Source organism: Gymnoscopelus braueri, assembly GCF_963280865.1.
Source record: "Gymnoscopelus braueri genome assembly, chromosome: 12".
Taxonomy (NCBI): Eukaryota; Metazoa; Chordata; class Actinopteri; order Myctophiformes; family Myctophidae; genus Gymnoscopelus; species Gymnoscopelus braueri.
The window spans coordinates 40145685-40162481 of record NC_137614.1 but is presented as its reverse complement, the minus strand read 5'-3'; the positions used below and the strand labels follow the sequence as shown (position 1 = coordinate 40162481).

At 40.3% G+C, this 16797-nt stretch overlaps 2 protein-coding genes across 2 annotated transcripts; one reads left to right on the top strand and one right to left on the bottom strand.

The window, feature by feature from the left end:
- The first annotated feature begins 1464 nt into the window (after positions 1 to 1464).
- On the top strand, positions 1465 to 6930 carry fkbp1aa (FKBP prolyl isomerase 1Aa). Its single transcript, XM_080445019.1, has 5 exons — positions 1465 to 1576; positions 1698 to 1745; positions 3440 to 3552; positions 4009 to 4183; positions 5861 to 6930. The coding sequence occupies exons 1-4, from the start codon at positions 1540 to 1542 to the stop codon at positions 4138 to 4140; spliced, it is 330 nt and encodes a 109-aa protein (XP_080301145.1). The 5' UTR covers positions 1465 to 1539; the 3' UTR covers positions 4141 to 4183; positions 5861 to 6930.
- A 1897-nt stretch (positions 6931 to 8827) lies between these two features.
- Positions 8828 to 11690, bottom strand: snpha (syntaphilin a; the record flags this gene model as incomplete). Its single annotated transcript, XM_080443981.1, has 4 exons — positions 8828 to 10121; positions 10619 to 10768; positions 11402 to 11530; positions 11647 to 11690. The coding sequence occupies 4 exons, from the start codon at positions 11688 to 11690 to the stop codon at positions 8828 to 8830; spliced, it is 1617 nt and encodes a 538-aa protein (XP_080300107.1).
- Positions 11691 to 16797: the final 5107 nt, after the last annotated feature.

The window sequence follows — 16797 nt, the reverse complement described above, 5'->3', positions numbered from 1 at the left end:
ATCATCACAAGTCTCACAACAACAGCAATCAGAAATATTCAGCTAAGTTGAATAACCTGTCAAAATGCTCTTCTGTAGAACACAGTGTTTCTCGGTCAAATTCACATCCTCAATGTCATAAACAGAGGGCCCTTTCATGTCAGCAGCAGTCATCAAAACCTAAAGACAGTAACGCATCTTCTGCATATATCTCTGGGTCTTCATCTGATGGGTCAAAGGTTAAATCCAAAGTCACATGGGTTTAACAAGGGAGATTGTTGGGGTGTAGTCTTCATCGGGACCTGATGAAGATCAAACATTTGTTCTCTCATAGCAAGAAAAGTATTCAATAAAAAGTAAATCACACTTAAAAGTCTTCTTGTCAATTTAATTCTGAGAGTGTACAAATGTAAACAAATGACTTGTATGTGTGTGCACATATGCATAAATATATTTTTTTAAGCTTTGATTTATTTTATTTTATTTATTTTGCTTCAGTGAGCCAGCAGCCAGGGTATCTGCGTTTATGGTGGTCTGTTCTTGAGCCCTTCGGTTACCCATATGGGTTTTAAGTGGTTAAATGTTGTCAGAAACAGAATGTGTAATGATTCTGAATACATTTCTCCAGTAGCCTAGTATGCTCGCCCCCAATCCTAGCTCTGACGTAGGCTACATGATGGCGGCCCACGGAGGGCAAGGCTGGCTCTCTGTGGGGGTGGGGGGTGGTGTATAAGTGTATAAGCAGAGCATGAATGTGGGCCATGATGATGTGTGGATGGATGGATGTGTGGGCTGGGGATGAGAGAGAGAGAGAGAGAGAGAGAGAGAGAGAGAGAGAGAGAGAGAGAGAGAGAGAGAGAGAGAGAGAGAGAGAGAGAGAGAGAGAGAGAGAGAGAGAGAGCTACGTCAAACACACGCAAATAAACTGAAACAAGCTATTTGGCTTCCAAAATAAAAGCTTAATTTGTAAATTATTTCAGTTTCTATCTATCTATCTATCTATCTATCTATGCATTTCATCACTAATAACTGGAAATACATAATGTATATATATATCTATATATATATATATATAATGTATATATTTTTTCCATATACATATATTTCCTTTTCATTTTATACATATTATTTTGCCCTTTTTTAAGTAATACTTAATCTTCCGTTTAATAAAATAAATATGTCTTATTTATAAAAAGAGCAAAATACATATTATTTTTTATGTAGAGAAAAATGTGTAACAGTCACGACGTGTCGTGTGTGTGTGTGTGTGTGTGTGTGTGTGTGTGTGTGTGTGTGTGTGTGTGTGTGTGTGTGTGTGTGTGTGTGTGTGTGTGTGTGTGTGTGTGTGTGTGTGTGTGTGTGTGTGTGTGTGTGTGTGTGTGTGTGTGCGCGTGTGTGTGTGTGAGATTCAGTGAGATAAATATTATTTTGCTACTTGCCCAATGTTTTACTTTGAAACTCACGTAACCGGAAGCTTAGTGTCAGCTCAGCTGGTGAGAGAACACCGAACCAAGGAAGGCAAAGAAACGAGGAAAAAAAAAAACAGGCTCGGGAGAGAAAATGGGAGTCGAAGTGGAGACCTTATCCCCGGGAGACGGTAAATATTTATAACCTCATTTATTCACCCCGTTGTCACGGGACACGCTATCTTCACACTTTCACGCAATGGCGTTTGTTTGATAAATGTGTTTGTTTTTTTCTTCCTTTTTCTTTTACAGGACAGACGTTTCCGAAGAAAGGACAGCAAGTCGTCGTTCACTACGACGGTGAGGCCCGACATTTAGTACGACGGTGCCGCTCGCGCCGAAAAACACAGACCTACAAGCCGACAACGCGTCGCACGGCTACGCGTTGTCGTCTTGTAGATCTGTGCTTTTTGACCAGCGACCGCTTTTGTTGCGCTTAAAGCTAAAGAACGTTAGCCTTAGCACGAGCTAAGGCTTAGCGTAGCCGCTAAGCTATAGCTGTCAGTTTCCGCATTCCGTGCTGTTTGTTTAATCAGCGACAATTTAACACGGGCGGATGAGATTATAAATTGTACATTTTAATGGTATTGTATGTTATATAAAACCTTAATGTCCTCACCAGAGGCAATTTATTCAACAGCACATATTATATTAAAAGCTAATGAAATAAAACGACAGTCCTTGATCATCTGTAAAAACAATTATGTCAGATTGAACATCAAATTTAAGGGCTGACATTTTTAAGAGCATTTCAAAATTATATATTAATTATAATGCTACTTCACTAAATACACGGCGGGAGTACATTGCACTAGACCTGTATATATGCGAATCCATTAACTACACTAGATCGAGACCACAGATTGGCGATTTATTGTCATTGCCATGGGGTTAGATTGGTTCTGATCTTGAGGTAGTGCGACTATTAAACTCTAATGTCATTCATACTTTTGTTCTGTGACTGTACTGTGTGGAATGGATGGCTTTTGGTACTTTTGCAGAATATTACACAATGAGATTTTTGATAAATAATCAACAATGTCTTTAGCTATGTGTTTTTAAGTGTGTAAAGGGAAAGGATAGAACAGTCAGTTCTGAAAATCACTTCAATGTAATGCAGCCCTTTAAACACCATGAAAAGAGCACACTTATGTCACATCATATTATATCCAACATCCCAGACGATATCTAGTTTCATAATGATGAATACCAGTATATCGCTCAGCCCCGGCTGTAACAGCACTGGAAGTAGAGAAGACTTATCATCTACCTCCACATTCAGCCTGTTTCAGTGTTTATCATAGTTGGTGGCAAGTTAAACCAGAGTAGATGCTAGCTATATCCCATTGGTTAGGGGTTAACCGGAAACACCATGGAGAGGGAGAAGGCTGCTTTCGTTCAAGCTCCGCTGTTTTGAAGTTTTCTGTATTCATGCTGCTATTTTTAACATCTACAGTACACGCATGTTACAAGATGCTAATGTTAATATGTATATCAGGAACATTTGTTTATTGTCCTGTTCTATCCTTGTTGCCTTCTTTCTGTCTCTATTCTTCTTCCCTTTCCTGTAAACTACAAATGATGGGGCTTGTACGAAATAATTTAACCCACTTCTTGTAAACCTGTGATGTGACAATAAATCTGATTTTAACCCTTTGAGTGTTAGCAAGTTTGGAGTGTTGTAAGCTACTCTGTTGAATACCAAAACGCTTGCCCCAAAACTTGCCCCAAATACGGCAGTATTCACCTGGTATTCCTAAGCATAACCTTGGTGAACTATGCCTAAACCTAACCTTATTCACCATAATCACACGGTGACCATTTTGCTATTAAGTTAATTAAATAATGCCACCCAACGCGCAAATATGACGTGAGAGCAAAATGGCCGCAGTGTTTGTGTGAATATAGTCAATTCCTAAACGTAACCTCAGTAAAACGGTGCCAAAACCCTACCTTAATTCGCGTTTTAACCAGCTTTATTTTGTTTTTAACAGGCAAGTTGACAAATGGCAAGAAGTTTGACTCATCGCGGGATCGTGGAAGGCCTTTCAAATTCAGGATCGGACAAGGGGAGGTGATTCGTGGCTGGGAGGAGGGCGTAGCAAAGGTACATGACGATTAAATATATGTATATGGTCGCTGTCGGGCAGAAACCTTGGATCCGTATTTAATGCCCTATTTTATATTTAGTCGTATGACAGTGTCGTGCAAAAGTATCACTGATATGTCTTGTAGACCTGATATCTATGCTATTTTTGAAAAGTATTTAGTTTTTTAATAACCTGCCCAAAATATGGAGGCCAGGCTGAAAGTGATTGGTCTGTGGGTATTATAAATATTGAGCCAATGCAAATCAGAGGTTGTTATAAAAAAAATAACTACATTGAAACGCATGTCAGTCAGACATGCAAGGTGTCTGACTGACTTCGACGACATGTTACACATTAAGTCATCATCACTTAATTCAACAGTTACTCCCGAAAGATAATTTCTTGTCGGCCAGCGACACAGCGTGCTACAGATCATGAATGAGTCTTTGTCCTGCTTGCCGTCACATCCACAGATGAGTGTTGGCCAGCGTGCCAAGCTGACCTGCACCCCTGACTTTGCCTACGGAAAGAACGGCCACCCGGGCGTCATCCCCCCTAATGCAACTCTCATCTTTGAGGTGGAGTTGCTTGGCCTGGAAGTCTGAAGCCTCTGCACTCACTTTGTATAATTCCACTCAAATTTTCAGGGTAAGGAATGACTGTTTAACCTGTTTTACCCCTATACTTGGTCGACCAGAGTCCCCCAGAGGCCTATACTTCTTTTTTCCCTCTGCACAAAATGTTGTCGCCAATTATAGCCGGTCTACAAGCTCACAACACTTGTCCTTCGGCTGTTTCAGCTGAATGTTCACCTATTGTGATGACATAGCCACGGATGCTAGGCTTCATGTGGATAATGTGTTTATGTTCGACTTTAGTTGAACCCTGTGTTGTATAGCCAATTTGTCATGATGTACTGTAAGTGTCCAAATATTGTCAATCATTTTATTTGTTTTTAGTGAGGAACAGGTTGATGTGATTTGTTTTTGTCTCTCCATTCACTTTTATTGCATGACGGAACAGGACTCATAATCGCACTTCATTGTGCACTTCAAAGTGAACAAGGCGGATTCTCGCTCATGTTGCACCGTCATTGGTGACCTATCAATGTCTGTGGTGCTGGAGATCTTTCAAATTCGAGTAATATAACACGAAGAGAGACCTTTCCCAAAACTAGTTAACAGGATTCATTGTTATGTGTCCGGGTAGCTCAGTCGGTAGAGCTCTCGCCTTTAGACCACAAAGTCATGGGTTCGATCCTGGGCACCGCCAACTCAACGTATGAGTAGCACGGCTTGGGTGCGGTAAGTCGTGCGGTAAGTACTAGGAGCTGATGGTAGGTGTGGTGCTCCACCTCAGCAATCCATCTCCCAGGGGTCTAGCGCATTGTGACAGGGACAGACTCCCGCGTGTTACTCGCCTGATACCGACAATAAGCCTCTCCCGACCTACTTATTGTTATGTAGTTCCAGAATCTGCTTTGTTGGTGTTTTATGTGTTAATATAGTGATTTTGTGGTGGAGCTGGTAGGCTGAAAAACTAAACGACCATGGGCCTGTTATTTATCAAGCACCTCAGAATCGCACCTTGGTGTCCCGCTGATATTTGATATTTGATGCATCCACAACCGATTTGTTCTGTCGCTTTTGATTCACCTTCATGTCATGTCTTCATTTATGCTCGGGGTAATGATTTCATACTGTGAACCAGATTTGCAACACTGAGAATTTTCAAGAGCGATTTCTTCCTCCTGAGAGGTTTCATAAATACGGGCCCAGGGTTTTTATTCAGTGAAACCTGGAAGCAATAATAGCTTACAGCTAGTTGTCATTAGCACTTCCTTAAGGCCTGTAGTTCAGTGTTTCAGTAGCGCTGCATTTATGAACTAAACGCATACAGTTCTGTAGCCTTTAGTAGTGCTAGTAACTTTAAATGGTGTGTTTAACAAGCTTTGGTGTTCTGAGGATTTTTCCTTTTAAAGCGTAAAAGGGATGCACCGATTGGAACATTTTGGGCAGATACATATGTTTAAAATAACAATTTGGCCAGTGTTTTTGTTATGATACAAAAACAAACAAATCTTGTGGAAGAATTTATGAAAAAACAATGCCAGTCAACAAGGCAAGTGTGCATCCTTATTGCTTAATTCTTAATACTTAGTAGTATGACATATTGCTTGCCGACAAGAACTGATCTTACAAGCAACTGTAGCCGTGACATTAGCTTGAAGATCTGTTTTTGTTGGCAACACCCTCGTGCTAGTATGGACTGTAAAATGAATGTTTGATCACAGACCTGAAATCCTTTTTGTTTCTCTCAACGCAGGTTGACTCCTATCCGGGAACACGGAGGAAAAGGTTAACAGACGATTCCTGCATAGGACCTTTGTCTAATAGTTTCACTACTTCACTCTTTCCATTTAGATATGATGTTACGTCACTTTGTGTTTAAAACCTCATCCTCTTCTAGATACCATAAAGTAGTGGTTCTCAAAAGTGGGGTCCAGGGACCCTTGGGTTTCCCTGAGGCGGTCCAAATGTACCCTTACAGGGTCTGTATCTCTGAGAGTGTATTATTTGTATACTCTCAGAGTTATGGAGGATTTTGAAATGAAAAACGTTTGAGAACCACTGCCATAAAGAGTCATAGGCCATACCTTCCATGTATCATGTTATAGTCTTCTATGTATTTTTATTTTATTTTATGGTGATTGTTTTGTTTTGTTTTTTTGTAATTTGATTTCAAAATTGCTGACTGTATCTGCCATCAGGACCATGTTTTGATAGTTTGATAGTAATCATTGGTCTCATTCCTGTGGCTCTGTGTGGCCTTCCATTAGCAACTGTATTGATTGCGGGTATTAAATTGTCTTGAATAATGAAAAATAAAAAAATAATAAATGTCTGTTTCACATAACAATGTGGACATAAATTACTTGTGTGACGCATCTCGCATTAGTCTTAATTTAGGGAAAAAATGAAAAAAGGAGGGACTCATTACAGCAGAGAAATTGTAAAAAAAATCATGGCACAATGTTGCTGTAATGATAAATTACTACAGATTTCTTTATTGGCTCTATACTTATATAGCAGTTGAAATTATTTACATTTACTCTTGCAAGCCTTCAAAACCTGGTAGAGAAGACTGGTAGATTTTTATCTCTTTTGCTTTTCAGGTAAATGCAAAGACACAATTGTTGAGCATTTGTGGCCAAACGATTGCTCTTTGGCATAAGGTTTTAAAGTTGCATGACATGTTGACACAGTGTTTGCGCGACTCTTTTTCTGGGTTGTGCCCATAATTATTTCAAAGAATTGTTTATGAAGCTGTGGAGGTTTTCAAAGCTGTACTGTAACCGTCCTCCACACACATTAAAGACTGAACTTCTTCACAAACTGCTGTCATTCCTTCCGTTTGACATTTAGATATCATGTATTCACTTTTAACCACTTTACATGGAGATGTAGTGTATGTGATTCTAGGCAAAAGATTTCAGACTGCAATGTGCTGTATCAAACAAACAGTGTAGGCTACGTTTTTTATTTATATGCTATTTTCCTTTAAATTTTGTATTAATGATGGCATTCGCAGTTCCAAAATGTGTCTCATCCTATCTCCAGATTAACAAACAATTGTGTCCACTAAAATTCCCTGAAAGATAAAACTTTGTGTGACACAGTTGAAATGAGCTACCCCATCAACATGTACATGATGTTTTGGAAATCAGAACAAAAAAACAATGGCTAATAAGTACAGGTATTTATCGTAAAGCGTATGCAGTCTTTATCACAGTATTCCAGCCGAATTCCAAGGTGTTGGCTTTCTATCAGCCGAGTTTTGAGTTTGGCTCCCTCCTTAAAAAAAACTAAAGAAAAACTCATGCATTGCTCCAGAATTTGGCATTTTTTTTATTTTGGATCATTGAGGCATCAGAACTGAACATCAATTTTGTGCTTTTGATCGCTTTGTAACATGTTATAATGTTTGCACAGAACATACTTGGCTGTCATTATTGATTTACAGACAAAATTATATCTTGCAGCCACCTTGAATGAGTGTTGGCATTTATTTAGCTTTGCTAGTCTTAAATACATTAATATTTTACATCCGATTTTCAGTGCTGACAGCTGAGTAGGCCTATACTTGTTTTGATGTTGTAAAGTTACACAAGACAATGACACAAAAGCAATATTTAGTTTAGATGCACCAGCAATCTCAAAATATTAAAGTAATTTCACATCTAGAGTCCCCTTGTCTAATGTGGCGATTTTCACAAGTCATTAAAAAAATGTAATCTAAAAATCAATGAACCGTCTTCAATATGAAGTCATTTGGGAAATTAACATTTCAGAATCTGTAGTTTATTACCAAGAATTTATATGTTGAGATATTATGGAATATTTGTTATTCCATCTTCAAGCATGTGGTCAGGTTGATAATGGCTGAGAGAAACATTTTACTTTGTTTTGCCTTCGTCATTCAGATCTAATATGAACGTCACTGTACAGTGTCCTCTGTTTTGACCTGCAGTTTTAATGCCGTCGACAGCAGATCAATAATCTCACAATGCGTCGCATCCGCAATACATTGTGAGTTTATAGATCGGCTATTTCCGGCGAGCGACACCATCGTACAACAACGTATAAATCAGTCTTAATGATTCATTCCTGGCTCTTGTGTGGGCGTGCGGAAGAGCTCTTGAGGTACAAAAGGTTCATGTATGTGAATACATTTTGTATCAAAAGGTTCAAGATTCTAACAAGGCTTTTCAGCTGGATGGAATAATAATTGGCTGGGTAGAACATTTCTTGGGCTACATGCAACAATAACCTGTTTAGTTAAAGCCACTTAAAATGCAGGCAGCGGCATTAAGTCTATTTTAATCATGAAACATTCTTATTACTAATAATCAGTTGTATCTCTGAGGCAAGAAATGAGCACAAAACACAAGGACATCGTGGTAAATCTGATGATCATATAGAATGGGCCATAGGTATGTTTGCAGTAACTGAAATTAAGGTAATATTACTTAAGCTAAACCGCACTTCAACAAAATAAGTATTGTAATGACCAAAACATACTTCAAAGTCATCACGTCTGCATGTGTGTGTCATCATGGCTGCATGTGTGTCATGGCTGCGTGTTTGTCATGGCTGTGTGTGTGGCTGCGTGTCTGTCATCATGGCTCCATGTGTGTCATGTCATGGCTGTGTGTGTCATCATTGCTGCTTGTGTGTCATGGCTGCGAGTGTGTCCTCATGGCTGCGTATGTGTCATGCAGACACATGTGTCTCAGATAGGTGTCGTTCCGTTCATGTTGGTGGGACGTCCTCTTCCTCTTGCTCCTCCTCCTCTGCGTGAACGCAGTGAATGCAGCGCCACAGCGCAGCAGCCTCTCAGCAGGGAGCCGATATGGTACATGGGCCTGACCTCGCGATGAGGCCCTTGGCACAGCCACGCCACCGTAGGGACCATGGGCATGGCCAACGCCAGCAGGTCTACCAGGAAGTACCTGCTCCAGTGGCACCGCTGTGGCAAAAGCGTCTCCTCCTCCCCGACTCCGTCTGCTCCCTCATCCTCCTCTTCTTCCTCCTCCTCCTCTCCCTCCAGCTCCACTACCGTAGCGTCCTGCCTCTGTGATGGCTGAACTAGAGGTTGTGGCTGGCAGGTCTGGGGCACAGTTGGCGCCCTTGTCATCGCCACTGGCTGCACAGCGGGCTTCGGCTGTACGCTGTAGGAGAGGTCAGGCGGTGAAGACAGAGGTAGAGAGGGTGGGAACACTCGTGCCTCTGAGTGAGAAACGTCCGTCGATAAAGAAATAACACTGAGCACTTCGTGTCCACGTTCATCTGAAAGCCAGGTCATAGTCGGGCTGGAGGCCTGCGAGCGAACCTCTGGCTTCTTCTCTGGAGGCGCTGGGGGAGGAGGATGAGGAGGAGGAGGAGGGGCGCTCGCTGCAGCTGCACTGGGAGGCTCGTCCTGAGGTAAGTGCAGGAACAGATGATGATGATGTTGGGGGAGGTAGCCGTGTCCAGTGCATCTGCAGCCGCTGCTGAGAGTGTGGCAGGAGTGTGAGAGTGGCAGCACGGCCCCCCCGCTGCACAACTTCTCACAGGTGGAGGAGTGAGTTGCGGCCGGGGGGCCTCGGCCATGGCCGGCGGCAGGGGGCAGCTGCTCCGATAGGAGGGCCGCTTCCAGCACCAGGTGGGTTTGTCCCGCTGGGCGCGTCGCTCCGCTGAGGTCTGGAGGGTTTAAGTTGCGCTCCACCTGCAGAGCCAGAGCCTCGGTGCTCAGCCGCGTGTACGTGGCGCTGCGGCTCAGAGTATTGGCCGGAGAGCAGCCGCAGGAACGGGATCTCCCACCCGGCTGAGGTCTCTGCAGACCTGGGTATGGCTTGTGGTCGTGAGGCTCTGGTTCCCGGCTGCTGAGATTGGTCCTCACGGTTTCTACCACGTCCTGGAGGTGCTGGATCTCTTTACGGGCCTCTTTGAGAGACAGCTGGGCTTCCACGCGGTGGCACTCCTCCTCGATCCAGTCCTCTTGCATCCGACACAGCTGGGTCTTCAGCTCATCTATCTCACAGTCCCTGATGGAGGAAAAGTAATGCAATGTTACGGTAGCTGATTCAGCAGTACTGATTAATAGATGACAGTTTTCCCCGTGAACAAACGATTAAAGTGGAAACTTGCAACTTTGGATGACATTTTTTGCAAATCCACTGAGTCCAGTAGTCTGATACTGTTAGTCATTTTGTAGTTGGAAAAATAGCTTTTCCCTCTTTACTCTTCAACAATGAATGTAATGATGAAAAATTGCCTCCTTTACATCTTGTATAGATCATTATTTTTAATCAATATTAGAAAAAAACTATTTGTGTTTGAGGAAACAAATCATGAAACAATTTATTTTTATTTCTATTAATCAGCTTTAACTCAACCTAGATCTAGAAGCCAGAACATTTAATTAGGCATTTGATCAGTTATGTCCTTGGAAATTGGTTTAGCAAGACAGCTTGTAGTTTTCAATTGGTAGCTGTGTGTCAGACAGAAATATTAAGCACTCACAATATCTGTCAAGATTCACCTGTTCTGCAGTCTCTCCACATGGTCTCTCAACCTGGCGCGCAGGTGACGGATGCACACCTCCTTCTGCTGCAGGGGCGTGAGGTACTGCTCCGGGGTCGGGGGCCTGATTCCATGGTTATCGTTGCAGGTGGCCTGCCGTGCCTGTCGCCTGAGTTTAAACCAGCGTCATTTGCATTCAAATGCTGCACATTATCTCAGAACTTTAATCACAAGTCCTGTTGCAACACACAAGGATGAAGTTGTGAGTGGACTGGTTTTAAAGAACGGTTGACTGCGGGGATTTTCTGGTCTGTGTTGTTTTTTCTTGCTCTCACGATATGGTCGCTGTCGGGCAGAAACCTTGTAGCTTCGTGTTTCATATTTTTGTGTGCATACATTAATACATACATTAATGGCCTATATTGTACTTTGTCGTATGACAGTGTCGTACAAGAGTAGCGAAAATAGCAGATCTATAAGCTCACAATGCATTGGGATTTTTTCACCTGTAATGACATGCCCAAAATAGGGATGCCAGGTTGAAAGTGGTTTAATCTGTGTGTTTATTTTTTTTTATATTTAACGAATAAAAAGTATCTATAAGAGCTTGTGACTAAATAATAACTGCATTAGATCCATTGGAACGCAGATTATTTTCTCCATTTCCTCAAAAAGTAACGGTTTTGAACACACAAGGTTTCTACCCGACAGTGTCTCAGCGACATCATCCAGGTTAGCTTCCAACAGGACATGTCTTGCCAACCTTTTTGAGCGCAGTGGAGTTCCATAAGTAACATCCTACCTGGGTGTACTGGGATAGGTCCGGGCTGTGGGACTGCCCTCGATACCCCTGCCTCGACCAGGATACGTGTTGGTACTGGATGAATCACTGTGGGAATATCGACCTCCGCCACCAGTGCCCACTGAGCGCCTTGCACAGAGAGATCACGTTACAGACAAATCAAATCCATTATGATATCATGAAAAGTTGTACAAACAACACTCATATCACTGACTCCAGAAGTGAGAGACAAGAATGAACAATACCTGCGCTGACCTGCAGGGGTCTTACGAGGGGGAGGGAGAGACATTTGTGTGGCGTTGACCGTCCTCCTGCCCCGCGACTGTCTCTAGAGAGAGACACAGAGCCTAGGAGGCCTCAGAGCTGAACTGCACCAGGCAATAACAAGCAGAGACATTTCATTGTGACTGCAATTTAAATCAGTGGTTCCCAAACGTTTTAGCTTGAGACCTAAAAGAGACACTTGGTGTCTCCCCGGGACCCAAACGTACAAAAATACGTGATAAATTAATCACTTAAAGGTAGGGTAAGTGATATTTTTTGGTTAAAACAAAAAGTATTTTGTTAAAAGGTTAAAGCACTATATTCTGATAGTAATCATTGCTATAGAGTGTTTGTTCAGTAACAGGAGTCTCCCCGTCTCTTCAGCTCTTTAATAAACAGAAAATACATTTTCCGGTAGGTGTCAAAATCTCAGCCAATCAGGAGAAAGTACCCATTTTTAAGCTTCATTTTTATAGTGTTCCAGTTCAAATTTTGCCTGCTCATTTCTTAGTGTCATCACTTCCAATTTCACTTGTTTAATCTGTATCCTGATTGAGTTCTCTGTCCTGGTTGGATAAAATTGGAAATGAAACTGAAACTGAAACGAAAATGCATTTTCTGTTTTATAAAGAGCTGGAGAGAAAAGGAGACTCCTTTTACTGAACAAACACTCTATAGCAATGAGTACTATCAGAATATAGAGCTATTTAACACTTATTTTAACCAAAAAAAAAATCACTTACCCTACCTTTAAGTTGCAATGTGATGCACTGAGCTTATGTGGATCGGATATTTTCACTATTTTTTTAATATCCGATCCACATAAGCTCAATCACATTGCAACGTGTTGTGACTTGTGAGTGTGTGGATTTATTTATGGATTTAAAAAAAAAAATCTTTTGAACTCTTTTCTTCAGAAAAGCACAAAAAAAAACTAAATTTAGAAAATATATTTACTCACAACCCATAAAAATGTGTCCGTGACCCAAAAATGGGTCCCGAACCACAATTTGGGAAACACTCATTTAAATCATAAGGTAAACAAAAACTCAGAAAATAGTTAATAGTAACACACAATGTGCTCTAGCACAGTGAGTACATGATACACAAATAGCTTATTATGACATCATTCTGCAGAGAAATACAATGAAGCAAACTAAGACAATAAGATGGCCTTTCTTCACGTGTTGCCTCACTGGAAGCGAATGACAAGGACCCTGAAAAATAGTCTAGCCACCATGAGCCCAAATAAAGCCTCCTTTCAGTGCTGACACAAGGGAACAGAGTGAGTTCACTCTCACTGCAGCTGCATCCTGCATACATCCGTACCCTGGTCTTATAGCCTAAAATAAAAGTCATCCACCTTCAGATAAACTTGAAAAGGCCCTAAAATATGACACTAGGAAGTAATTAAATAAACAATTAATGTAGTTTCTGTGGTCATCAGCTTTATCTAATCTAATTCATGTTATTCAGACAAGGATACATTATTTGCTACTAAGTGAGACTACTAAAACTGTTTTTTCTCAGAACTTCCTTAGTTTATGCCTGTCATCATTGCATGAGTAGTTTGTATGTCACTGATGTAACAGTGTTACTGTGATGTATTGATTTGACTGTTTTAATGTTAATGCAGTGTGATGCCTCCCATTTCTTCTCCTGCCAGAACAGAACAGTGTGTTGATTATATTGAGGGCATTCACGCAGCATAGAGGAGGTGTGTGTAATGGCCTATCTGAGCTGCCCCAGCCCAGCCTGAAATCTTATCATTCCCATGAATGCATGATTAATAGAGAACCTCATCTGGAAGCTAGAAGAAGTCCTGTTTAAAATGATAGGTAAAATTATGAACAATATGGCAAAATATTTAGGATGACAGATTGTCAGCGCTAATAATAAACACCACAGAGCTCGTGTTCTGCTCTTCTATGTCTCAGGAAATGTCAGCAGCAAAACATTTCATAATAGGAACTTTTAGACATACTTAAAAAATCTGTTATTTACAGAGCCACCCACAAGTGGAACTCATAATCTGTAAATATTAAACAAATCAGAAGCAAATACTTATTCAAAAAATCTCTTAAACGCATATTAATGAGAGAGACCACACAACTGGAATGATCAACATGTTGTTTAACCTATGTTCCTATATTGTTATCTAATTATCATTGGCATTTTAATAGTGTAACTTAGGTTTAAAGTGTTTGTTTGTGTGTATACTATATTGTATGTTGTTTTATGTTGTGTTGTTTTATGTGGACCCCAGGAAGACTAGTGACTGCTGCAGCGGAAGCTAATGGGGATCCGAATAAAGAATAAAGAAGAATAATAGGATCCTCAAATAACGATTCTATCTGTCTGACTGCAGAGCAGCCAGACAGGCACAACTTGACAGTTCAAATGTACCGACATGTTTGTGGCTGGTAATTCACCACCATGTGTTTGCTGTATTATTTATGTATTGAATATTTCAGTGTTTTGCTCATTAAAGCTAAAAAGAAAATTAAAAAACAAACCGTGGTGTTACTTGCTGACATGAACTCATTTTCAAGTTATTTTGAGAGGATAAATTAGGATTTGGCCATATACGTATATCATAATATGAGGTTATGTTGGAACTTGTAGACACAGTGACAAAATTATATTTTTGCTTGACTAAATGCCATCAATTTATTGTTATTGTAGAATTTTGGATATATGCAAAAATCATGTGTGCTGTCAAATGGATAATGTGCAAATGGCAGTATCTTGTTTAGTAGACTGTTGTAATTTGTCATTGAGTTGATCACACTGATATGCACAGCTGGAGGAAATGACAGTTATCTTTATGTGGATAAACCTAAACTTGAAGAAATGTATGTGTGTGTGTGTGTGTATGTACGTACGTGTGTGTGTGTGTGTGTGTGTGTGTGTGTGTGTGTGTGTGTGTGTGTGTGTGTGTGTGTGTGTGTGTGTGTGTATATATATATATATATATATATATATATATATATATATATATATATATATATATATATATATATTCTCAACAGGCAATGTGACTTCACCTCTGCGCAACAGGTGGCAAATACGCAATAATACGCAGTCATCTTACGTAAGTGTGAATATCAGTGAGCCGCAAGGGACATAGAGCAGAAGTTAGCACGTCCATACGATACGTAGACAGACCTCTTTCATTCCAATAGCTTCAACTCCACCGATGTCCGAATCTGAAACGCTTTAATTGGAGAACCGTCTGTTGTTTTACAGAGATGATACACTTTGGCTTTTGAACAATCAATATTCCACTAAGAGATGGAGTTTACGAGCCCGCCGTGCTGACCACACTGGTCGTCAGGGGAGTCCAGCTGAACAGAACAGTCAGTGGAAAAAAGTCATATCCTCGAAAGTGCATGCGTGTGCGTGAATCAACAAACTGGCCCCCGGGTACACTTAGGCTATTTGCATGTAAAATCACTGCCTTTGCAAGGAATCTTCAAGATCAGAAATAGCTGACAAACTAATTTAGTCCTCGCTATGCCCTATACCATCATTCAACGGGGATATATACGATCATCTGCACACACAAAAAAAAACAGATCATGCTCTTTCAAGCCAGGCACCTACGAATGAGAAGAAATAATACACGTACAGTACCATTTGGTCAGATCGGCGAAGTTGTGCATCGCTGTGGTTGTGTGAGCGGTCACATGTGGAAGACAAGATGGAACAAAACGGTGCTGATGAGAGTCCATTCCTGCAGCTATGAGACGATACGTTGTAACTGCGTCTACTGCATTAGTGGCTCTTAAAGAGACAGCGTCTGATAATCATTGAAAAATGATGAACAGGTGGGCATACATACTGTACACACCATTGTACATCTGTGAACTGCAGAGTCTCTAAGATCAATAATACATCGTTACACTAATAAACTGATTCATCGGCTGTATTAGCACAAGTGAATTTAAGCTAAATAGCTGAAAAACAAAACTGACTGTTCAGGGGGAATAAATCACATGAATGTATCAACAAATGTGTCCTTTTATTATAACAATACCAATGCATAAAAATTGTATATCATATATAATATAAACACCTTTTGACAGTTAACCATTTTTAAGGCTAACCCAAACCAATACCTATTTACAGAATGTAGAAAAGCAACAAACATGTGTTCAAATCAAACCTTTTTTTCCCTTTTTTCCATCTAATGAACATTAATACAAATGTAAACAAATACAATAAATAACTATTTTTAAAGGGGAATGCATCTGAAATTTAACTTGGGAAAATAAAATTGATCTCCTACCCAATGACAGGGTTATATATATCATTCACAGGAACAATGTGTTTCATATGCATTCCAAACCTGAGTGATATTCCTCTAAGCTTGAGAACATATTAACACTGACCATTGAAAAACATTTAAAATGATTGACATTAACATTACAATATATCAAATCGTCAAGGAATAGAAATCTCAATATAATATAATACTGATGTTGAATATACATTTATTTGTGGATGTCTATGGGATCAAATATAGCAGCCCATCTCAAAAGTACCTTTTAATCTTTTCCAAAGAACCATAGCTGGTTTAACAAAACTGCATACTGAAATGTATGTATTTACAGAATTGTTTGTAGGAGTCATTAATATCGCTATTTGCAAAGAGTCACAGTGGATGAAATGGAATATGCGTTTTTCTGAAAAAGTAGTTCCAAACTATAATGTATTTCTTATGATTTTGTATGAAATGAAACCCTCAGCTTTGGAGAAGGTCTATTAACTTACTTTTGAAAGGAGCTGCTACTTGATCCCACAAACAAACTGCAATTGAGCTAAGCTAGGCTAAACTCAGCCTTCAACACAACTTCAAACTACACATACGGTAGACATAAACTCACCCCCACCACCACACACAAAAACGAAATAATTGTTATTTTAGACTGTGTCATAATAATGACATCAGTCCTTTTCCATGCCCCCCTCCCCTCCCTTTCATCGATGACATTTGACAAATGGTAAATGGGCAACAAAATAATTGATATAATATACAATAGCTTCTTTATTGTGCCCTTTTAAGCAAGAGGAGCACACTCATATTAATCATATCCCAGGAGGAGGTCCAAATATTTCTTTGGTTTTTG

Bases quoted from the DNA above. Each gene is read 5' to 3' on its own strand.
- fkbp1aa (XM_080445019.1), top strand. From the start codon at position 1,540: ATGGGAGTCGAAGTGGAGACCTTATCCCCGGGAGACG. The intron at 1,746-3,439 runs GTGAGGCCCGAC...TGTTTTTAACAG, and splicing joins AGTCGTCGTTCACTACGACG to GCAAGTTGACAAATGGCAAG. The intron at 3,553-4,008 runs GTACATGACGAT...TCACATCCACAG, and splicing joins GGGAGGAGGGCGTAGCAAAG to ATGAGTGTTGGCCAGCGTGC.